Source organism: Lissotriton helveticus, chromosome 3_1 (genome assembly GCF_964261635.1).
Source record: "Lissotriton helveticus chromosome 3_1, aLisHel1.1, whole genome shotgun sequence".
Lineage (NCBI taxonomy): Eukaryota > Metazoa > Chordata > Amphibia > Caudata > Salamandridae > Lissotriton > Lissotriton helveticus.
Genome location: NC_136061.1, coordinates 997,771,468 through 997,796,609, shown reverse-complemented (window position 1 = coordinate 997,796,609; position 25,142 = coordinate 997,771,468). Strand labels below are relative to the sequence as shown.

General features: G+C 45.0%; 1 protein-coding gene across 1 annotated transcript in view; it reads left to right on the top strand.

The window, feature by feature from the left end:
• PJVK (pejvakin) overlaps positions 1–25,142 on the top strand; it is a 197,008-nt gene that overhangs the window by 138,917 nt on the left and 32,949 nt on the right. The window contains exons 3-4 of the mRNA XM_078683826.1: positions 19,560–19,701; positions 24,281–24,398. Coding sequence (XP_078539952.1) covers positions 19,560–19,701; positions 24,281–24,398 — 260 coding nt within the window. The remainder of the gene's footprint in view (positions 1–19,559; positions 19,702–24,280; positions 24,399–25,142) is intronic.

The window sequence follows — 25,142 nt, the reverse complement described above, 5'->3', positions numbered from 1 at the left end:
AAAAGTATTTGTTTTTCCTAACAGATAACAGATTTTCCTCATCTGTAACAGCTAGCCAAAAGAGTCATATTCAGTGCAGCAAGGTACGTAACCCAAACACGGTAGGGCGTGGAATAAGTACCCCAGCCGTCCGCTTTGGTATTTATATTCCACAAAACATAGATTATTATATGTCACTTCTTCGTGACGGTAATGCGGAGATTATTCCCCCTACACTCCGCCACTGGCTCCAAAATCGAGCGTTCCCAAATGTGCACCAAAAAAAGTACTAAGTCACTCGTAACCCGAGTGAGCTCCGTTGTAGGTAAATGAGCATGAACCACACGAAGGAAAGCAAACAAACAGACCTGCGGCTGTTAACAGAGATAACCGCTCCGATCAACACAGGCGCAGTGAAAACAGTACCCAATCACCGCCTCTCTCTCCGGACGCCGATCCTCCTGCAGCCAGAACGAAACACAGGAACAGTTCAGAAGGCAAGAGCAGCCGCTCCCGCTCACGAACCAGAATCAGATACATCTTCCCTACGGGCACGCCGCGCTATATCCGGTTAGCCCGTAGGATCATGGGAGTTGTAGTCAAACCCCTTGGGCCCATGGGAAATGTAGTTTTTTAAGTCTAACGTTCAGGTAGGCGCAGTGGTGAAACCTGACATAGACAGCCTAAACTAGAGGCTTGGTGCCTAGACTGATTATAGATACCCCTGCTAGATACGTTGGTCTATGGACCAGATAGCTCACAGTGCCACCGTAAGCCCACCCAAATTACCAGAAAGCAAATGGTTTCTGGCAACCAGTGGTGGCAGGCTGGAAGGGGGGTTGCCGGGCGTGGGGACCAAAATAAACCACTTAACATTTGCCAGCCGCTGTCTCTCCTCTGCGTCAGTTCCTTTCCACGCTGCTGTCTCCTCAGCTTCTGTGGAAGCAGGAAGCAAGCAGGCTTCCTCCCCTAAGCCAGTCACAATGCTGCTGGTTTGAGCGCTGAGGTTCGGCGCTCAGTTGGGGAATGGGAGCCTGGGCATGTTCCTCACCAGGCTGTGTAATACAGCCTGGTGGGGAACTTGCAAAGTGCACATGACTGTTTGGCGGGCCCAGGAGGCCTGGCCAAACAGTCATGCACACTTAGGGAGTGCAAACTACGCCTTCCCGTGACCCCAGCCCCACCCCACTCTAACCTAATCAATCAATCAGTCATTTGTTAAGCGCACTACGTACCTGCAAGGGTCTCAAGGCGCTGGGGGGGGGCACTACTGTTCGAACAGCCAGGTCTTTAGTGTCCTCCTGAAGGTCAGCAGGTCTTTGGTCTGTCGTACGCTCAGTGGGAGGGTGTTCCATGTCGTGGCGGCGAGGTGGGAGAAGGATCTCCCGCCGGTGGTTGTTCTTCGGATGCGCGGGACGGTGGCGAGTGAGAGGTCGGCGGAGCGTAGCTGGTGGTTGGGGATGTAGAAGGAGAGCCGTCTGTTGAGGTAGGCTGGGCCGGTCTTGTGGAGTGCCTTGTGTGCGTGGATGAGTAGCTTGAAGGATATCCTCTTGTTGACGGGGAGCCAGTGCAGGTTTCTCAGGTGGGGGGTGATGTGGCCGTGTCGTGGTACATCAAGGATCAGTCATGCCGAGGTGTTTTGGATGCGTTGTAGTCGATTGATGAGCTTGGTCGGGGCTCCCGCATAGAGGGCATTTCCGTAGCCCTACAGTGAAAAATAAAATGATAATACTGGGGTTATTATCATTTTATTTTTCCTTTCTCCTGCTCTAAAAGCAATGGGGCGACCTCCTCTGCCTTGGCAGAAGAGCCGCCTATGCTGGCAAACACTGAACATGACAACCCTGACCCCTCAGTGATCGTGGAAACAGTACAGAACCTTTCACTCAGTCACTCATGCTCACTTATTCTCAGGGAACTATACAGAGAAGACACAGTGGGAAGTTTTCAATATATTTATTGAACCAACGTTATTCTTGTATAGAATCCATGTGCTGCAATGAATAATAGACAAAGCAGGTAAAAGTAATTACAAGAACCGAAAGCGTGAATAATAGATATAGTTCTACCATGGTGCTAAACAATGTATATATACTGGCATATAAAACAAGGCAATCATTGAAAGTAGTCTTACTCTGCGAACCGTACTCTAAGCCAAGAATCCCGCTAAGGGACGATCCAATCCCATTACCTGGTGGTAGAGAATGAAGGACTCCTCACAAGGGGTCAGACCGCTGCGTGGTGAATTTTCAGCATGCAAGGACCTCTGTCAGCCTTGTGATGTGCGTATAGATTAGTGCTGTTATGGATATGTAGATAGCCCTGTTGCCCTGTGTATGAAGATAGAGATTACATTTGTACATAGTGCGAAAAAAGACCTTGGCTTGTAAATGATGTTCATGGCATTGTGATAAAGTTGTGCGAAGTTAGATGTGTAAAAAGTTTAGTTTTAGAGAAACAATTCAACATTGTCACAAAATGCAAAAGGTTAATGATGAAAAATAGGACAATGTAAGAAATAAGCTGCTTTGCTACATGGGCCTAACTCAGGAATATAACACATTTTACTATTTTGTTAAGAATTCATACCTCCTTATCCTTGTGATGGCTTCTAAACATTAAATCTTATTCGTTTTGCTTATGTTTTTTGGTACTTTCTTAACTTTAATATTGTTTTTTGAACGAATGAATGAAGAAACGTAGTGTAGCTCTGCACTGACATCAACGGGGTAAGCCGGTGCTGATCGTGCTGTTCAAAGCCACAAAAATCACAATTACGTGGAAAAAGAGGTAGGAAACCACCAAGTTTTGTGGCTCTGTGAAATGAAAAGTGCCAAAAAATCTTTATAAAGGGAGGAGGGAGAGAGTTCCAAAGCTTAGGGGTCAAGTAGCTGAAAGAGCTGCCCCCACAGCAAGCACATGGGATGATCATGAGATTGGCCGCAGATGAACAGAGGGGGATATGTACAAGAAAGTGGCGGAGCGTGTCGTTAGCTTCCTTGTTTTAACCAAATGCTCCGCCACTTCTGAAACGCAAGGCTGCACCATATTTACAAGAATGTGGTGCAGCCTTGCATTTCCCCCAGCGATGGTGCTAAGTTTAGCAACTTAGCGTCAACGCAGGCACCCTTGAACCAGAGTGCAAGGGTGTCTGCGTGCAGGGGAGGATTGTTTATGTGTAGGAAGGTGTCCCTTCCTGCACATAAACAATCCTAAAATGCCGTTCTGTCACTTTCATGTGTGCTGCTTCATGCAGCACACATAAAAATGTGACAAAATGGCATTTTTTGGAAAGGTTTGTTCAAGTACAGGAAGGGGCACCTTCCTGTACATAAACTAATCATGGCATCTTGCTTTTTCCATATGTGCTGCACAAAGCGGCAGACATGGAAAAAGCAAAAATGAAGAGAAATAATGCATTTCTCCTCATTTAGCCAAGTCAAGACCAGGGTTTTCCTGGTCTTAATTTTCGCACTGCATCCTATGTACACCACCCTTGTACATAGGGGGCAGCGTCAAACACAATGGGTGTTGCGGTGGAACGTCCACCACAACACCCACTGCACTCCCCTTTCACGCTAACCATAGCGTGAAAGGGGGCCTTATGAACAAGGCAGAGTTAAGTCAAGTTAAGTGGCTTAACGCTACCTTGAACATAAGGCGGGCCCCTATCGCCACCACAACATCACTGAAAATGACGTTATGGTGGTGGTAGGGGCTTGTACATATGCCCCAGAGTACCTTAAGCAGTCACATTTGAATACCTGGTCAAAATTAAGCAAGGTCTTGTGACAGATGAAATGGATCCTTCAATATGGTGCGCTATGGACTGCAAGTCAATGAAGAGACTTCAGATGATGAGAAAATCTTTCAAGTATGAGAGGGGCCAAGATTCAGATTAGCAGCCATGTTCTGGATGCAGTGGAGTTGATTAATCATATACGAAAGGGGGCCAAAATAGACAGAGTTACAATAGTCCAGCCTAGAAACAAGGCGAACATCTCTGGCTTACAGCCCATCATGAATATACAGGCTATAATCTTTCTTATACTGCAGTAGCGGTCCTTCCCCTGCCAAAGTTGGGGGACGGGTTGGACCAGAGGAGGGATCTAGGGAGGAGGGAGGTAGAGAGGGTTTGAACCGACATAAAAATAAATAGGAAAATAAACTTACCATGCCACTGCCACCACCGTCTCCCACACATCGTCCTTCAGGCACTGGGCACAGGCTCCCAGCCTGCCCTGCGGCCAATCTTGAAGCTGCTCTCACATGAGAGCAACATCAGGATTGGCCACAACCTGTGCTCCTAGGCAGACTGGGAGCCTGTACCTGCTCTCTCCAGTCCCACTAATGCAGCTGGGGCTGGAGAGAGCTTCACTGCACACAAGAATTTGGTTCGCCTGGGCTGGTCGGCCAAACACCTCTCCGACCAGCAGTGTCTTTCCCTGTACCAGCCCCAAGACTAATCAGAGTCCTGGGGGGCGGGTCCAGGGGATTAAAATAAAACAATAATAAAAAGGGTTTAAAAGCCTGTTTATCATGTATTTCATCTTCAAAAGCCAGGAAGCAGGAGTTTGAAATTGTGAGCAGGAGTGTGAATTGATATCAATTCACTTCTGACTTTCTTGGCATGAGTGAACAAAGTGGATTACACTATGCAAATGAAAAGGAGTTTTGAGATAAATGTAAAAATACATTTTTTTAAATATGAACTGTGCTAAGTGATTAATGTGTTTATCCATACTTTGCACAATCTAATGACTCCACCAATAAAACATTTCAAATTGTGTTCAAAGCAGTACAGCATACGTTGAAAAAGATTCCGTGAATTTCTGTGTTTGTGTTTTTTCTCCATGCAAAAGCAAAAGACTCATTTGGGTTATATCAATAAACACACACCTAACCCTTTAAGTCCCGATAGGAATTACGCCATCCTTCCTGAATGCGAAATTGAACATACATTTCACAAAGAGGATGTATGACGTTACAACGCATGCTATTACAACGCATGCCTTTACGAAGCAAGTTTTACAACGCAAGTCGTTACAACGACTTGCGTTGGGGGCGCTGGATAGTGAATAGTTTAATTTACTATTCCAACTCCAGTCCCCGTGGATAGTAGGGAAGGTGTTGGAAACTATTCCCTATCCTAGAACGCCCCCCAGCGCAAGACGTTGTAAAAGTTGCGTTGTAATGGTTGCGTCGTAAAGGTACTTCGTTGTAAAGGTTGCGTTGTAAAGGATGTTCCCCCACAAAGATGTATACATTAAATTACAAACATATAAAATAACTTGTTTTGCATGATATAATATATCATAAAATATCTTAATTTATAAAATTCACAGATAGTTCCTAATGATGTGCTGGCTGTTAAACTCTGATACGAGCATTAACTCCCATTGTCATGTGATTATCGGAGTTGGATGTAACTCGAGCAATATATCTTATTATTTACCACCCAACTCATAATGAGTGCCTTCCTGTGCACTTCTTAGCCACAGAATCCACGTGTTTGTTTAGAACATTTGCCCACAGGGACAGACTGGCCATTTATCTCATTAGAAGTTTCCCCGAGGGTTAGAGCCATGGGAGGCACGTTTTCAATGGCCAGGCGGATAGAAAGAAAGAAAAAGATAGATAGATAGAAAAAGAAGAGAGATAGTGAATGAATGGATGGATGGAAAGAGGGAGAGAGTGGAGGAAGGACATGGCAGTAAGGCTGTTTTGAACATTTTATCTAGTGCTCCTTTTGGTTCTCAGTCTAGCCGTGCTTACTTCTTTTCTAAAGTTAAGAAAAATCGTCTGATATGTCCAATGTTACATGCATATAACATTGCTTTAGCTCTTGATTAGTAATCTCTGCTCATGGACCCAACCTTTTGATTTTATTTCACTGAAATAATCCCATTTAAAATTAGCTGTTTTCATTTTTAAATGAAGAAGAGACCTTATATTCGAACTTTGATGGCTAGGATGCCAGCTTGAGAAAGGAAGTATACGCCATACTGAACGATGGGAGCACATCTTAAAATCACAATCTTGTGAAAGCTCGTTATAGATAAAATGTCTTTGAGAGTTCTCATCTGACTGCTGGAGGTTAAACCAAGTCTGTAGTATTTAACTAAACAATGTTTACACTTTTCAGATTAGCTATAATGTCAGAATATGGCCTCTATGGAAAGGCCTAGTCTTAATGTTGCAACCTTTCCCACAACAAACTTAGCAAGATGTTAATTCTCTCAACAAATCCTGTGTATTCATTGTCCACACAATGAGGAAGAATGGGATAAAGTTTGCCAAGTACATTTTCTTTATTATTTCAGTTCTTGAAGCACCCTTATTTGACTGACATCACTTTGACATACTGATTTTTAACAGGGGGTTTCCTTAATAATTTTGATTAAAATGTAATAGCAGATAAAAATAAAATATTATGTTTTTTGGTACCAGTTGTACTACGATAGGATTTGCAAAAAGTGGTTGCAATTTACCCACTAACTTTTTTGTGAATCCTTCTGAGTCCTATGGACCACTGCCTACTCCCAAAAATGTTTTTTGACCATTCACAAAGGGGAAAGGTTCCCTTGGGGACCCCTTCTCGTTTGTAAACTTTTTACCACAACATTTTACTATTTGGTAAAATATTAATGTTTTGCAACCGGATTTCGGTCGTAAAACACTATCACATACCATAAGGAATCACTATTTGGGAGGGACAAGCTATTTTTATTATTGTTATTAGTGACTTATAGCGCCCACAGCTACCCCAAGAGGTTTCCCTGGGTGAGGAAAGCTCAAATGGAATGTCCCAGGTCAGTGATTTAGAATACGCATGTATTCAGATTTTTGCGGAAGGTGAAAAATGCCTAACAGTTTCTGTGAGCTCCCGTTCCAATGAGCAATTCATAATGCTTTTCTATGGCCATTCAGTTTGGTAATAGCCTGTTATTGTATCGGAAAACGGGAATACAACATTTGGAAAACATAGTTTCTTTCCCCAAACAGTGCGATTTACCAAATCACAGGGTTTGCAACGAGAAAATGAGTGTGTACATGTGATCCCTAGTGGCTTATTTTATATTATTTTTGGTGAAAACGTCGTTCGTAGATGAGCTCCATAGAATAAACACCAAAAATTGCAATGGGGAACTTGAAGCCATTCATCAGTCAAGACTTTTGTGACCTTCGGGAAGACCTGTTATTGCTGCATCCCCTAATTACGGTCAAGTCTAGAGAATGCTCTGTAATTTTCCTCACTTCAATTCATTTTTCTTAATCCCAGTTATTACTCAAATTGACTCGTATCCAAATCATGAGGCGGGCATTGGAGCCAAGTTCACCATATTATTGGTGCGGTCAAGCCAAGGTCGGAGGTGAACCCCTTCAAGATGAAATCCTCAGTATGACCCATGGGATGCCCTGAATTCTCTGCACAATGGTCTGAGTAAAACACCCAGACACGACTGCCCAGTGTAGACTCAAGAACCAAGGGTACACATCCTAGAAAATAGTCAGGAACTAATTATTAGAGACAACAATGGTACTTCAGATTAGAGACAGCTTTCAGCACAGCATCCTGCTCCTAGCAGTCATAGCTGAGTTTGAACCTTTGCAGTGTACATTATACATGCATGTAGGTATATGATTTACAATGTATCCAGCGGCTGCTCCTCTGCTATGGTGGAGGAGCGTCGCCCCCCATCAGCCTCAAAATGTTTCAAATAAAACTATAATAAAATTGTTTATTATCGTTTTATTTTTCTTACAATAGCAGAGGCTTGGAGGCGGGCCGTCATGGAGGGGGAGTGTTGGGCAAGGCACTTTTGACAGTGTGCATAATGGTTTGGCCGGCCGTCCCAGGCCTGCCAAACCGTCATGTGCACTTAAGCTGTCTCCAACCTGAGCTACATTGCCGGGTTGGAGAGAGCAAGCACAGGCTCCCAGTCTCACTGGGAAAGAAAATCATCAGTGCTCAGACCAATTCTGATGCTGCTTTCAGCAGCATCAAAGTATATGGCCTGGTACTCCCCCAAGTCCCCTTTTTTTACCTTTGTTACCTACGGCCAGCCCCTGACCGGATGGGGTCCCCCTCCCTCCTTCAAGTCAAGTTCAGCAGCATCAAAGTAGCATCAGGGTTGGGCTCAGAGGATTCTGGGAGCCTGTGCTGGTGAGGACGGAGCAGAAGAGCAGAGAAGTGGCAGGTCTTTGGTGTGTAGGTTAATTCATGAACCCCACTTAATGACTACTGCATGCAGGGGCCGTTGGTGCATGTGGGCAAAAGGGGCAGTGCCATGACACACAGAAGAGGAGGAGAGAAAGAGGAGAAGGATAAAACTTAGAAGCAGCCCAGTGAAAGGACCGGCTGCTCCATCAGGCACAAGATGCGTGTTTTTTTTTTTGTTACTGGGAATGCAACTGCGCCTGTGCCGAGCAAGATTTCCACTCGCACCTGAGGCACAAGTGAGAGTGATGGTGTCATTGAAGAGGTGTGGCCTCTTGTTAATGCCAGTGGTTTGATCAGCACTTGGGTGATATGTTTGTGGCCCTGGGCTTGGCCAACTCGGTGCCATTGGTTTCAATGGTTGGGGGCAAGACAGACCAGCATATTCAAGGCAGTAGTGGGTGAAGCATGCTTGGAGGAAAGTCATGAGCTCCACCCTCTTTTTTTTTTGGCTCACTGTTGGTCTGACTTTGTGAGGGGCTGGGGAGGAGTCCCGGAAGGAGACCGACTCACCGGCTCCTCCCAGTCCTCTCTAACATCCAATCAGCAGTAAGTAGATGCTCGCAAGAAGAAAGAATTAGTACTCGCTTCTTCCGTGAGTGTCTTTCTGCACCATCTGAATTGCACCTAGAGAGTCCCTCTCTCATTCCGGCTGATACAACACCTGTCTTGGCCGGAGGGGGAGTCGGTGAATGCATACATTTCGGCGGACTTGTCGTCAGTGACCTACTCATCGGTGGACGTTGCGCGGAGGCTCGTCTCGGCGGCGGGGAGGGGCGCACTGATGGCAAAATGCGATGTCAAGTCAGCTTTCCGACTACTCCCGGTCCACCCGGCAGATCACCAGTTGCTGGGGATTCAGTTTGAGGGTCTCATTTTTGTGGACAAGGCACTGCCTATGGGGTGCTCCATTTCGTGCGCGTTATTCGAGCGCTTCAGTTCCTTCCTGCAGTGGGTTTTTTCCAGGCGCACAGGCTCGGAGTCAGTGACGCACTACCTGGATGACTTTTTCCTGGTGGGGCTGCCCGGAGGAGCAGACTGCCAGCGGCAGTTGGACGGTTTGGCCGGGTTGATGGGGTATTTTGGTGTTCCCCTGGGGCCAGAGAAGACGTGCGGTCCCAGTACGGTGTTGTCCTTTCTCCGTGGAAGCACGCCTACCGGAGGACAAGAGGTCAGCGATGCTGGCCTTAGTGGATGGAATGCTGGCAAAAAGGAAGGTGATGGTGAAGGAAGTGCAGGTGCTGTTGGGGCATTTGAATTTTGCTTGTCGAGTGGTGCGGGCGGGCTGAACGTTCTGCCGGCGCTTGGGTTTGGGTTGTCCGGTTTGACCTTGCTTCATCACCATGTGCGCCTGTCGGTGGGGATGAAGGAGGGCCTGTGCATGTGGCGGGCGTTCCTGGAATGTTTCAATGGAGTGCCCATTGCACCGGCGGAGGACTGGGTGTGGGACGTCACTATGTACTCTGATGCGGCGGGCGGCGGGGGTTTCGGTCTGTACTGGGAGGGCAAATGGTGCACGGAGCAGTGGCTGGCGCAGTGGCAAGCAGGAGGGCGGAGCATTGCATTTTTGGAATTGTTCCCGTTGGTGGTGGCGGTCACGGTGTGGTCGGGGGAGCTGGCGCACAAGCGAGTGTTGTTTCGGGTGGACAACATGGCCGTCGTACAGGTAGTGAACAGGCAGTCGGCACGGGACCCGCAGGTGTTGAAGTTGATGAGCGTGTTTGTGTTGCATTGCTTGGAGAATGATATCCTGTTTCAGGCGCGTCACGTCCCGGGGGTGGACAATGACATTGCGGATGCTTTGTCTCGTTCACAGTGGGAGAGGTTCCATAGGCTAGCCACGGCGGCGGAGGATTTCAGGACGCCAGTGCCAGAAGAACTGTGGTCGGTGGGCGAGGCCGGGTCTTTCAGCTGGTGAAGGCGTCGGTAGCAGTGTCTACGTGGAAGGCGTACGATCAAGCCTGGGAGGAATTTCTGCTGTCTGGCACGGTAAGGCGAGGGGACCGGTGGCAGCATGAGGAGCAGGTGGTGAGGTTCATGTTGTCGCATATGGACAAGGGTCGGTGGCGTTCATGGGGAAGCTGTGGTGGGGCTACCCCCCGTCGGCAGGAGAACTGGGGACCCGGCTGCTGGAGGGGTGGGCGAGAGAGAGGGGTGCAAAGGTGCTGTTGCGACGTCCCATCACGGTGGCTTTACTGGAGGGGGTCATTGGTGCGCTGCCAGCGGTGTGCAGGGACGGGGGCGAGGCTGTGTTGTTTCTACCCTGATGTCTTGGCTGTTCTTTGGAGCGTTCCGTGTGTCGGAGTTGGTGGGCGCGAGAAGGGGGCGGGGGGTGTTGTGGGAGGATGTGGAGGTCCGAACGTGGGAGGTGGCGGTGCGTCTGCGTCGCTCTAAGATGGGCCAACGGGGGGTCGGGACCTGGGTGGTGTTGGACCCAGGCGGTCGGGAGGGGGTGTGTCCCGCGGCGTGGGGGAGGAGGCTGATGGCGAGCCGGGGCGAGAAGGAGGGGGAGGTTTTTGGTCGAGGTGGTGGTGACAGAGTGACGGCGGCTCAGGCGTTGTGGGTTCTGCGGCACGCCCTGCGGTACATGGGTGAGGACCCACTGGCTTTCGGGACGCATTCCTTCCGGATCGGGGCGGCGACGGAGGCAGCACGAAGGGGGTGGGGGAAGGAGGAGATACAGAGGCTGGGGAGGTGGAAGTCGGACTATTACCGGACGTACATGAGGATGCGGGAGGCGGATGGGGGGTTTTTGCATTGATTTCTGCCTTCTGATATGTGTGTCTTTACAGGTGCTGTGGCGGGGCCGGAGGTGGCAGTGTTGAATGTGTATATTGTGGGACACTCATTTGTCAAACGGGCAGAACAGGCGGAGTGGGACAGACATCGGACACTCAATTTGGGATTGGATGAAGGACTGTATCGTTGTCACTGGAGGGGAAACGGGGGTAGGCGTTGGCATGAGTTGTTGCCTTTGTTGAATACGGTGGTCAGGGGGGTGTGTGCCCGGATGTGGTGGTGATTCATCTGGGCAAAAATGACCTGGTGCAGTGCAAGGGGCTGGCATTGGTCAAACAAATGAAGAGGGACCTGAGGGAAATTAAAAAGCAATGGGCGGGCTGTTACGTGATATGGTCCGAGTTTATCCCCAGGCGGGTGTGGAGGGGAGCTAAGCGCCCAGGAGCTATTGACAGGGCTCGGAGGAAGATTAACAGGGGGATGAGGGAATTCTGTGCCAAAGAAGGGGTAGGTAGGATGGAGCACCCGGAGTTGAGCTACGGAGCGGTGTATTTTTTCAGGGAGGATGGGGTTCACCTCTCTCAGTATGGAACGGAATTGTACATAGTGCAGGTGAAGGAGGCGTTGGATGGAGCTTTGGGGGTGCTTAGGTATCCCAGGAGGCAGGAGTCCTAGGGGGGGGGGGGGTCGAAAGTCGTAATCGGCTTTCGAGTGGCACTTTCCTAAGGAGAAGGGGGGGTATTTGCAGGAGGCCTGGGGCTGTATCGGTAGGTGGGGTTGAGGTCATTGAGGTCACTGAGGTCATTGCAGTTGGTGGGTAGGGGGGTAGGTTGCTGAGTGGATGTTTGTATTTCGGTTGCAATGTTGGGGATACCTTTAGGGGTGGGGGTGGGGGGCTGTCAGGCAGTTTTTATTTAGTGAGCATTAGTTTTGTTCGGCACAGGCCAGGTGGGAGTTGTTCAGGGTGCACCTGATTCCAATAAAGCGGCCTTTATCACACTATTTTGGTGTCTTTGTCAGTTCTTTCCCCACCCCTCCTACTGGTGTGCCCCAAAGCTAGTAATGGCAGCAGTATGTAGCGAGAGCGAAAGCAGTTTTAATGAGCCTGCCTTCAGTTCTGACGTAGGACCTGGACTCTGTTTCACTTTTACATTTCATTCGAGCCACAGTAAAAAGAGCACAGTTTGAAGACCCAGATGAGGTGGTGAGCCCAGTAATGACAGAAGGTACAGTTTTATTACTTCCCTTTTTGTTTTTCGACATTGCAGCCCGCTAAAAGGGGCACCAACATTTCTTACTTCATAAGTCAATAAGATTAATACTTCTGGGTCTCTTAATGGAGCAGCATCTCAGCAGTTTACTAAACCCAGAATGGAAGTTAAGGTGCAACATTGTTCTGTCTGTGGAATGCACAAGACAGTAGTAGCCAATCACACATAAAAACTCAAATTTTAGGAAAGATTATACTCATTCAATTACCAAAGTCCCTTCCTTATTCGTTCTGTACACTTTCTATTTGTCTTGTGTACCACTGACACTTTGAAAGGTAGGGTACAAATCGGGGTTGATATGGGTGCACAGAGTTCCTCCACTAATTTTAGAAAGGGGACTAAGTCCCTCGAGCATGGACGCTGAAGGAGCCTGAGAGTTGTCCATTTTATTGTGAGTTTGCATAATGGAAGTTCGCATGGTGCCCGTATATTAGATTTCTTTTCTTGCGTCTCTTCAGGCTTCCTGTTCCTGCTTTAACATATCCTATTGCCATAAGGGAGGTGCTGTGTCCATTGAACCAAACCTCAAGAAGGCTCTCATTGTTCTGGACAATAAAGGTGTCTTTAACACCTGAATTTGTTTTCAGAGCAGTGTCAACATAATGTATCTGCACTTCAGATCCACCCTCCTCTTGCCTGATAAACCATGTCAAATTACCAGAAATGTTACAGAAATTGGATGTTCTATTTGAGGGCGGTAATGAATTGGTTCTGGTCCTTCATATCACAACATTTTTTAGAAACTTTTATTTACCACCCAATAATGTAAGAATAATGGATGCAGAAAAAAGAAAAAAGGAAGAAAAATTACAAACCAATTTATTTATATCACTGACACGTGGATCGGATTCACTTTAAATTGTATCAGTAAGTCATAACATGTTAGTCAACAGGTTATTAAGCTCTGGGGCTAATGGTTATGCTTTCAACCCAACCCAGTATTTTGGGTCTACACTATCACAACATGCAGACTGATGTTAAATAAAAAGCTGGGACAGACTGAAGACTCACAGATGACATGGCGCCAGCCACTTGGCAAATAACTTTATTTGGATCAGCCCAGGCAGACAGGAGGGTTTGTTTATGTATGCTTTGATGTTAGCAACTATCCCCACTTCCGAAAAGCAGGTGTAGAACGTTAAGTGCACACATTCAAAATCAATTAGGTAATTACGCCCTACCACTTTAAAACTTCACCAGCCACCACTGACTGCATGGATCTATATATTTTCATAGGGTAATCAATGGAGAGAGCGAGGGTTTTGAGGGGCAAGTCCCATCCCCAGATGTGTAATCATGAAAACAAATTGGACTGGCCCACTGTGTGGAAGTAGTGGAATATTAGTTGATATTCCAAGTCACTTGTAAATTGAGCTTCGTCAGCTGGGCACAATTGAGTTTGTTTATAAACCCCTCACACACCAACCTGGTTGGTGTCATGCTTCATCATCGGGGTCCAACCACGCAGCTGAATGCCGCCTGGTTGTGCTTCAACGCCTGACTACAGCGGAGCAGGTGTGGTGCAGTAGTGTGATGTGGATGAAGGTGAGTAATAAAATGCACCTCTGGGAATCCTTGCCCAATATTTTATTCGTGGCGGCCCAGGGTGTCAGATAAAAGTATGTGATGCAACTACAAGTAGAAAAATCATGACTACTTAGTTGGCTAAGTGTTGGCGGTCTACAGGTTTCAGTCCCAGGAGAAAAGTGTGCGGGACTTTCGTCAGGACCAGGTTGTGAGTGGCAAAAAGTAGTGCCACGTGTGAATAATATCCAACACGGCCGCTAAGGTGTGTGGAAAAAGGGTAAACAAGTGCAGTTGTGCAACTTACATATACTGCAGGGAAGCGAGAAAATCTTCGCTAGGGGTTCTAGTCCAGAAGATCGGGGCGCGGGAAGAGGTTCTCCCGTGTATTATTTGATAGTGAGGAGTCCTCTGCGGCAAACCTAGTCTGGTGCCCACGGCGTCCCGGCTGGTGATCAACTAATATTCCACTACTTCCACACAGTGGGGCCAGTCCAATTTGTTTTCTATATATTTTCATTCATACCTGGCAGACATTAAAATAAAAACTACAGAATGCAAATGCAGCTCTATAAATCAATGCGCTGCTATCATCCTTTATATTTGCAATTTATCAGTATCAGTGATGACCTATTTGCCAGATGCGCATCTTTGTAATGCCTCCTGGAAAGTGAGCCATGGGGAGCTAGTGTAGTTGTAGATGCAGTTTGCATGAACGCATCTTAGAGATTTATGGTTTTATTAATGCTTCAACCTCCTGGCTGTGTTGGCATTATAGAAAAACAACAGTAAAGTAGATGTTATCACAAATGGAAAGACTTTTATCTATTCGCTCCAAATGCATCTTTTCCCCCTATTAACGGAAGGCTGACCTAAAAACTGACCATAATCACAACATTTTAAAACAAAATGGAGGACACTTGGTTTGTATATTTAACAAGGGTCGTTTCCAAAGAGTAAAACGATGTTTTATTTTAATCCTGACACGCTGATCAGTGAAAAATGAATTACGACTGCAGCCTTTGGTGTGTCTTCATCTCCCCGAGCTGCCTTTGCCAATATTATTCACTCTCTTTGAAATCGTTAGATGTTCTTTCAGAACCAAGTACCTGCCAATACATGGAGCTGCAGATGAAAGGCTTCTCTCGTGTCTTCTTCCGCTGCCCTCCTTCGTGGCTCACAGTTAAATAAGACATCTCTGCCCCTTCCATGAACTTTCCAGGTCCGGCCAGGATAAACCATGTAAAAGGTCCTGACCTGATCTTTGGGTTCATTACTTAAGTTACTGGTGGGGACCAGGCCCCATACTTGGTGCCTGTGGAAACATGTACCGTGCCGACAACCAAGAAGAAAATGTTACACCTAGTGGCTTCTCCCTTGGGAGTGGCCATAAAGCCCCTCAGCTCCCGCAGCCAGTCCAGGGCAACTACCAAAGCTCGCCAAGATGAAGGGTACGGCAACCACTGAGAAAGCGCAAACAATAAGGGATCCGGTGCAAAATGGGGAGAATCAGAGATTGTGCCTGTAGCAGAACAAACAAGCACTAAAAAACCCCATAGGTTTTGCCTGCGTGAAAAATATTGGGTTTGTCAATGATTTTTTAAATGTTGGCAGAAGCACAAGCCTCTGTGCAACATGGCTTAAAAAAAGCACTATGACACAGCCAGCATTGACTATGTCATAGCACATTCCTTTACTTTAAACCATGTTGCACAGCAGCCCTTGCGGCTGTACAGCATCTAAAAAAAACTGTGTGTGGGGCGTAGGGGTGGACAGGGTAACATAACACGAGGAAGTGAAAATAAAAGAGTACCTGCTGGCCAGTGGAAGGACACTTGCCAAAGGAAGCCGTACTTGGTCTATGCTCCACGATATGGACAAGACTCTAAAGTCCAGGAGGAAGACGGAGTCCACGAGGAGCTGCTAAACAATAGGAAGCAAGGAAATGAGAATGAAATGGGAGACAATCAATGTTAAGTAAAGGTAAGTAATATTTAATATGTTGTTTTGTTGCTTATAAGTAAGGCTCCCTGTTTTCCGTTTTTACAGATTTCTACACATAAACACAGACCGAAAAACATTCATTTTTTGTATTTATTTTTAAATGTGGATAAAAACTAAAATTGGGTTGCTTTTTGAGTGGTTCTAAATACATCTGCCATGACTGCCAGGCCAATAGCTGTGTGGACTGATGGGCAAGGGGTTAATAAAGAAAATAATTTTAGCCAAGAGGCTTAAACCGCAGTAGATATGCACAAGGTTTATATTGAAATTCACATCTTTTTTATATAAAAGCATTAATTTATCTTCTGAGGGTGTTCATAGCATTGAAACCTGGCAGGCATTCAAGCATGAGTGCATATTTCTCAGTTAAACAAATCTGGAAATATAATAATTTCAGCTTCATTTTTTCACAAAACCCAAAATAAATATTGCTAAATACAGATAAAAGTAGCAAAAAATAAATATGGCTATATACAGACAGAAATGTCAAAAAAATAAGTACCATAAAACCGGGAGCCCTATTTATAAGAGATTTCACAGGCATGGATTCGATTTCAATGAAGCCTGGTTTCCTATAACTCACTGTCAATGGGTTACAAAGCTAGGGAAAAGATACACCAGGCCATCACATATGCTCCATGGTCCACGAAACTTGCCAACGGTCACACTCATTTATATTCCTCTTTTATCTGGCCTTTGTACCGCAAAGAATTCCGCATAGACATCGGATGAGTAGCAGCACTATAATCAACAGTTTGTCAATCCAGGCCCAAAGGTGGTTGGGCTCTGGACATAGGAGCTTAAGAACATACCACTAGGATTGCTGCACAGCGAAGCACAAGTAAGAAAAAATAAATTAGCCTGCACCCCTGAATAGCACCTAAAGGGACGTTTAGTGAATATGCCCTTAGGCAGTTACTAACAATTGCTGTGAAAAGTGCCAGTGTTCTGCGCAGTGTATGTAGTGAAGTTGCCATGCGCATGCTCAATGCTGTTAAAAAATGGTTGTCTTTTAGAAAAATATTGCTAAGTAACATTACTTTTTAGGCGAATGCGCCACTTCTTAGCTTTAGAAAGTGCAAGGTTTTAGCACAGGCTCAATTATAGTTATTACTGTGAAATGAATAAACTTTACAAATGATTATGGCAAATATCTTCTCATCCATTTATAAATCAGTGATCTGTTTTTAGGTCTCGCGACCTATCAATGCGCGCAAGCGCATTGAGCGGAGCGAGAATTCATGTCCTCGAAACGCTCGTGAAACCAAGGGTTTCGTTCGTGCGGTTTTCTTTAAGTTCACGTGAAACAAGCACGCGCATCAGCCTCCCTCCCTCCTAATTGCATTTTTTTCACAGCCGCACAGCACATCAAAGGGCTTCTCCCAGCGTGTGCTGTGCGGCTTCTCCTCCCCTAATTATTCATGGCCGGCCGCTGGCCGGCCGTACTTTCAGTTTCCCGTCCGCTCTTGTTTGATACTGACATAATAGGTTTTTTTCACTTCCCAAATGAATGGCACTTATTACATTGTTCAAAGAAAAATGAAAGTCCGAGTCACTCTTTCAAAAGTTCGAACTTCCAGTTTGCAGGACAGAGAAAGCATGTGGCAGTGAGCGCTTAAACCAACCAGCGGTATTTTCAATTTTGTAACCTGCATTTATTTGTTTGTGCAAGGGACCTACTTAGTAAAACGAATACATTTTCATTGCCCTCACGAGACCGAATCGCCTCTGTTTTTGCATTTCTCCTCCCCCTCCCCAGCCAGCTTCCCCCAGGCCGTGTTCCCTCCCACCTTTCCTCCTCTTGTGTTAATTGATCTTAAGTATGTGACATTGTCTCGTTCTGCTTTGTCTCGTGTCTCTCCTTTCCAGAGGTGTCACGAGGATAAAGCAGAACGAGAACCAGTTTTGTTTCAAATACTACGCTTGTGTTGGTTTTGCTGAGCTGTTTGTTGTGGAAGTTAAACGTTGTGTTGAAAGTCAAATATCCTAATTATACTTGCTTTGGCAGGACGCATTTTCTTTACATCCGGTTGAGTTTACAAATAAACTTATTTTCTTCAACAACATTTTCTAAGTGTATTCACTACACTTACATTTTGGCAACTTGGGAACTCAGCCGGTCTGGATCCACGCTGATTTCTCCATTTTTCGAGGTTTTCTGCTCGTTGAACTGGAGTTGACACAGTGATCTTCATCTGCATCGTCGTCTGTTTGGAGTTGATTGCAGCAATATTCACCAGCATATTCATCAGTTTCATCTGAAACCGCTGTTGTGATTGGTACCTCTTCGTTATGACCCACCCCTGAATTTCCTTTGCCTGTCTCTTCCAGTGTGCTTTGCTGACATTTTTATTTCATTGAAAATAATCCGGAGATGTACAATGCAGGGAGGTAAATAAGCATTGGAAGAGTCATTATGAAGATGCTTTTTTGCAGGGTACTTCACTGAAACGAGCAGCATAAGGTGGAAAAACAAGGCCCATGCGCATGTGATAAGTTCTCGTTCCAAGATACAGTGCGCTTGCATTTTTTCACGGCCGCACAGCACATCAAAGGGCTTCTCCCAGCGTGTGTTGTGCGGCTTCTCCTCCCCTAATTATTCATGGCTGGCCGGTGGCCGGCCGTACTTTCAGTTTCCCGGCCGCTCTATGGTCCAGTCCGACTCTGATTATTTTCTTGTAATTATAAAGTATGCTTTTTAGCCTCTACTGTTTGTGCAGTAGCAATTGACATACATTTAATATTGCATCATGCACACACATATAAGTGAGTTTGTGTGTGTATTTAAATGTATTTCAGAAGTGCATAATTTTAAAACAATTACTCAAAAATGTATTGTAATGCAACAGCAGAAAGTCAAAGCTGTCTCGAGCTCGTCCTGCAAGCAATACATTATGCATTAGACTCTTCAGGGTCGTGCAGATTTATGCTAAAAGTATCTTAATGTTTATGACAGCTCATGTGTGACATTAATATAATCTATATATCTTGCAGCAGCGAATCTAAGTGTTTTGTTTTCCGATACTGCTGATAGGGCTATATCTCCAGATGTCAGAGCCCCGGCGAGCCTCATGGTAACATATTGTTTATGGGTCAGCTCCTTGCTCTCAAATGGTCGCTGGGAGTGACTGGCAGAGGTTAATTAAGTTTGTCTATCACAGTATGACAGATAAAGATGCCTCTTGTGAGCCTTGTTCCAACACTGTACCTATTGCTTCATCGTCCTCTGCCTGTCTCTTCCAGTGTGCTTTGCTGACATTTTTATTTCATTGAAAATAATCCGGAGATGTACAATGCAGGGAGGTAAATAAGCATTGGAAGAGTCATTATGAAGATGCTTTTTTGCTGGGTACTTCACTGAAACGAGCAGCATAAGGTGGAAAAACAAGGCCCATGCGCATGTGATAAGTTCTCGTTCTAAGATACAGTGCGCTTTATATTTTTCTTTGATCATTACCTGACCCTAAGACAACGTTATATTTTAGCGTTGCTCAGAGGGAAGGGATTTTAGCAGGTAAAACTAGCCCTGATCCACCTTCAAATGTTACAGTCACCCAATTTTCTATTACAATTGCAAATAACAATGCCTTTTATTTTTGTTTTCATTTTAAAAACATAAGGGGCTTTGTCATTTACAAAACCAATAGCTCCAACTTTCCTACTGCGAGACCTATTGGCAACGCCAGTGCTTGTTGGCTCTAGTATTTACCACCTTAATACAAACGGTGGTTCTACATTCATTTTTTGAAGGAGCAGGCTCAAGTTTATGATAAAGAATAATATTTGCAGTTATTGGTAATACCTTTCTATTTTCATTCTAGAAAAGTTGACCTGGATCATTGTTTAATTCGTCAATCAAGAGAAAGTGAAAAAGAAGTTTTATGTGTGGTGATGGAAAGTATAAGGACGACAAGACAATGCTCCTTAACCGTGCATGCTGGGATGCGTGGAGAAACAATGAGGGTAAGTGAAGAATCAGGAAGACGCTTTATCTGGAAAAGGAATGTGGACTACTGTGCTTGTGTCAGTGTCCAGAAAGCTGTACAGTCTTCAGTGTATGACGCGGTAAGCTATGTTATAGTATGCGGTCTTTATACAACAAAACATTCACCAATTCCTTACCTCAATTTTCAGATTGTCCTCTTGTGGGTTTTCACCCAGCAGAGGCACCCACGTGAGTGTCAGTTGCTGGTCGAAAAAAAAATGTAATTATCCAAATGGAAGGCTCTAATGGGGGTTTTGCGACCTCCCATCGAAATTGTGTGGGTGGGTTATCCTATTTTGGGTACTGCGATGCCCACGTAAAATTGTAATTTTGGCGCATTGATACATCTAGTCTGCCCTGGTGAGTTTGCGGCACAACAATATTATTGGGGCACATGTTCAGTGTTCTGTTATGTTCTAACTTCTAAGTTCTGTATTGTATCGTGATTGAATTTATATAACGTTTACTACCCCTGACAAGGAGGTAAAGTAATTTAAAGAAGGTATAATTCTTCTCCGGGACCCAAGGCTAATGGTTAGTCCAGTGTTTATTAGTTATTATTGTTGGTTATTGGATTAGTCATGTGCTCTTATGAAACTGTTCCCTCCATTTCTGTATGGCAGAGTAGGTTAATAGGAGCTAGGTGTAGTGCTTAAAACTATGTTCTTCTTCTTTCTTTAAGTTTGGTGGCAACCGTATAGATAGGTTATACCCTATCTTCTATTTGGGTCTTCGTACTTCTCATTGGTGTGTTGATTGTTGTCATGAGCGAGTCCAACTTCCTTGCTGCTGGTCGCCCTTTTCCTCCTTTTCCTTTCACATTTTCAAGCTTCACCGACTTTTCCAGGGAACTGGAGCCTTCACAGTATGGGGCAGATTTACGACTTCTGGCGCATCTCTGCTAATCAGCAGAGATGCGCCAGAAGAGTTGCGACGCATCTGCCCACCCGTGCACCACCACTGATGCGCCATATTTACAATGCGGCGCACCGTGGCGCGAGGATGGGCAGATGCATGACGCATCAGTGGCAGAAATGCGGCGCATTGCTGGAGTTGCGTCGCAAGCGCGACGCAACTCCAGCAAGGCTCGGGGGTGCCCTATCTCTAACATGCTGTGTCAATCCTTACGCCTGCTTCAAGCAGGCGCATGGTTTTGACGCAGCATGACCCTTTACAACGTGATGCATCTCCCAGATGCGGCACGTTGTAAGTACCCCGCACCATGGCACTGGATTCGCACCGCCGCTGCGTCACAAAAGTGACACAACGGCGGCATAAAAGCAGCGCAAGGGCCTTGTAAATCTGCCCCTATGTGTCTAAAGTATAAGAGCTCTGATCTGGTGACCTACTTAAATTGCTACAACTCGGTACGATTCTGGGTAAGGATGGAAAACTTTGTAAAGCATAACATTGTTTCTCTTCACGAAGTAGATTGTAAGTAGTGGTTTAAGCATAAGAAGTCAGGAAAATATGACAAGATATATGTAGTAGGTTGTCCATAAAATTGATAAATACAAACTTATCAGTGAACAGTGATGCTACCAAAGACTGAGCTACAATTACTAATCAAATTGTGTTCCAGGGAAAAATAAATGCTGCATCTGAGTACTAAAACATCCACCCAGTTCTTAAGGGAAACATGGCAGAGCACTTTCATTACTTATATACGGTGTATCCAACAGAGCATTGGGACAGGCAGTATTAAAGGGATGTATGACACTACAACGCATGCATTTACATCGCATGCCTTTACAACGCAAGTATTACAACGCAGTCCATTACACCGCATAGTGCTTTTGGGCGCTGGGTAGTGAATAGTTTAATTTACTATTCCAACTCCAGTCCCCGTGGACACTAGGGAAGGTTATTGGATAGTAAATTAACCTATTCCCTATCCTAGAGCGCCCCCCAGAGCAATGCGTTGTAATAGTTTGCATTGTAATGGTTGCGTTGTAAAGGCTCTACGATGTAAAAGTTGTGTTGTAAGTGTTGTTCACCGTATTAAAGTTCAGTATACGTTTGAATCCCTTTTTTCGTTCTGAAAAGGAATGAAAGCAATCTTAAGTAACAATGGACAACGAATATAAGGTTTTGATGTACGGTGTAACACATGCATATTTGGTTAGACTGTATTTTCTTATTGCCACAGCAAAATATATATTTTAATGCATTTTTAAGAATTATGGAATACATAATTGTGACAGGCGGGTACATTTTTACTTGATACGAATTACCTTTCTGTAATATGTACTATATGAGGTTTCTTATCAGCAGTAAAGAACTTTTCAAGTAGATTTGAACAGTCTTTTATTCGGTGTGTAACCTTAATTTTATAGGTATTTAAATACAATTTTTTGTTTAATAGTCTGTTGTTTAAAGCACTACGGTCCAAATAAAGACTTTTTGACTGACTTGGTGTTCTGTGAAAGTTGGAGTTCAAAGCCATCAAGGTTTGCGTCACTGAGTGACACAAACTTTGTACTAATTCGTAGTTGTTGTTCCCGACAAATAACACGGATTCTGTGTCGGGGTTAAGCTTCACGTAGATGCTGGGCATTAAGGTGTGAATGAGACGCAGGCAATGTTGTGGGCATTGGATGTTTAGAGCCATTGATCGTTGGCATACTGGAGAAATTTGATGCAGCATTCTATGAGTAGAGCCTCAAGAGGCTTCATGTAGAGGTTGAAGATGACAGGGGTCTGGAGAGAACTCTGTTAGAGTCCACAGGTGATAAGGATATTTTGGGGCTTGGAGGTGCCCAGGTGAGTGAACTGGAGTTTGTTGGAAGGTAAGAAGGGGAACTAGTGAAGGACATTACCAGTAAATTCCATTCAAAATTCCAGGATGTAGCTAAGGGTGGGGTGAACTGAAGGCAGCAATGTCATCCAACAGAATTAGGGGCCAGATGTATCAAAGGGTTTTGCCCATTCTGTGTCTATGGAGAAATGTGTTGATGCATATGGCCCTAAGAGCCAGGGATCATCTTCATTTGTAGTCAAAAGGGCATTGTCAATGATTTGTAATCTAATCGTCTCTGTGCAGCAGCCTGAGGTTAACTTAGACTGGTCATCCTGCCGGAGAGTGCTAGCATTTATGTGATCTCGGAGTTAAGCGGTCTGCTTTTTTGATGATCTTGCTTATAAATGGCGTGTGAGTGATTGGCAAGCAGTTGTGAGGTCATCAGGGTCTTATGTAGGCTTTCTTATGAGTGTGAGGGTCTAACCTGTCTTTAGAGCTTCTGGGAAGGTGCCGTGGGTGCTTAGAGAGTGGGAGGCATTGACAATGGCTAATATGGGATCAGAGAGCTTTGATGAAGACACCATATTGATAGAAAGCAGCATTGAAGGAGTTGAGCATTTTAGGGAGATCTGCAAGAGAAAGAGCTTAAAAGGATGACTATTGCAGGATTCTACTAGAAGGAGTGGAAGTAAGAGAAGAGTCTGGCTTTGTGTTGTCGATATGTAGTTGGATTTACTGTATTTTCGTACTGAGGAAGGTGATGGCATTGCACTTGTCTGTGGAGCGTGGGATACTGGGTCAGGCAGTTATTTGATGATGCAGCGTACTGATTGTGTTCATGGCTTCACTGATGGCATTGTTACCGTTTTTTGCTTTGGCTGATGTGTTGAACTGTCAGTATGTAACACAGAGAAACTTCAGAATCATAGGGGCATCTGGAATTCCTTTTTTTCTGCCATTTTTGTACCATTTTCTTTCGGTTTTTTCAACGAAGTCTTTACAGTAATAGGGTACTCAAGGTTTTGGCTTGCACCTGTGTGTTTTAGTTAAGGCATAGAGGTTCACATAGCTATCTAAAAACGAGTTAAAGTCGTTTAGAAGGGAGTTTGGATCAGACATGGAGTTGGCAGGAAAGAGAGGTAAGTTCAAGTATTAGGCTGTAGATGGAGAATGAGTCCTGTTCCACACATACAACAGCTTAGGTCTAAGGCACTATTTAAAACAATGCATACTTCACATTGTGTGGGTAGTTACATTTCACCATTTTCACTGACATCTACTTTGATTTGTAGGTCATGATATGAATCCCGGCCAGCTCAGCATTGCATCCTGCTCTGGTTTGTAATTTGAGCACCATGCAATTGAGTAATAGTAATATCTCTAATATGCAGTTGTAATTGGGAATGTCAATTGTTCTGTTTGGAGCGTTATTATTTTAAACAAAAACTAAAATCATCACATAATCTTTTCAAAAAGAGATGCACAAACATCTGCAGTTCCTTATGTATTACCAAAGTGCCTAGGAACTTCAAAAAATGGTGCTAATGCCTGTTACACTCTGGGGACACCTAGGTGACACCTTCCAATCTTGAGAATATAAGATTCACGTACCAGCTAAAACCACACAATTATATACGTTTTTCATGCGTAGTTTCATGTTGGTCTCTTTCTGTAATCAAATTATACCTATGACCTATCCAGGAAAGAAAAAGATGTACAATTTGAGAAAGTGTTACATTTCCTTATCTTGGTATGTACTACTGCAGAGGTACCTAACATTGATTCCTAACACATTTTCTTCTATGTTTAAATCTCAGTTTCACATTATTGATGACAAAAACCATAAAGGACGAGACAAAGCTATTGTTTTTCCTGCACACACAACAATAGCATTTAGCATATTTGCACTGTTTATTCACCTGGATGGTCACTTTGGTAAGTACCTTGTGTATTTAGCTGTCGTTTCTGATGTAAGCATACTTGTTTGTATAGCACAGTTATAATGGGTGTTTCAACGTATGCAGTACAATATGCTACTTATTCTCAATGATGTGTGGGGAACTATGAGAAGAGAAACCATGAATGACTAATGATGCCTGACTGCTCTCAGCAGAACTGCTTATGTGGTCTATGTCATTCTGTATTCACATGTTATGAAGTCATAAACAACAGTATCGAACCAGAAAGTGAGCACAGGGGTTTACCTTCATAAAGCAAGATAAAAAAACGTCCTTAAATAGGCTTTGTGATCCTGGGCCCATATGTCATCCTTTCTAAAATGACAGAAGCTGGAGGGTGTGGCCTGAGGATGGATGAGTCTGGCATGGGCCTGATGAGCTCTCTGTTCAGGCCTCCCAAAAGGAGCTCATAGAAGCATTGGCAACCAATATTTATACACCAATGAGGAGTGCCTGACACCCTGGAGGAGCAGTGTGCCACGTGAGAGGGTGGTTGGTGATTGGGGAGGCAGTGGAAGCGGCGGTGACCGGGAGTTCACTGGAGCTGAATGGGCGCGTAGGCCACCATCTTGGGTTGCATACGAAACATGAAAGCGAGGCTGCCCCTTAAATGGCGTTCTCCCCGTGCAGAGAGAGGGGCTGTTAGCGGGGAGCAGAGCAAAGGAGTAGGGGGCTTGGAGTGGCACCTTGCCTGCAAATACCCCCTCACTCAAGCAAAGAA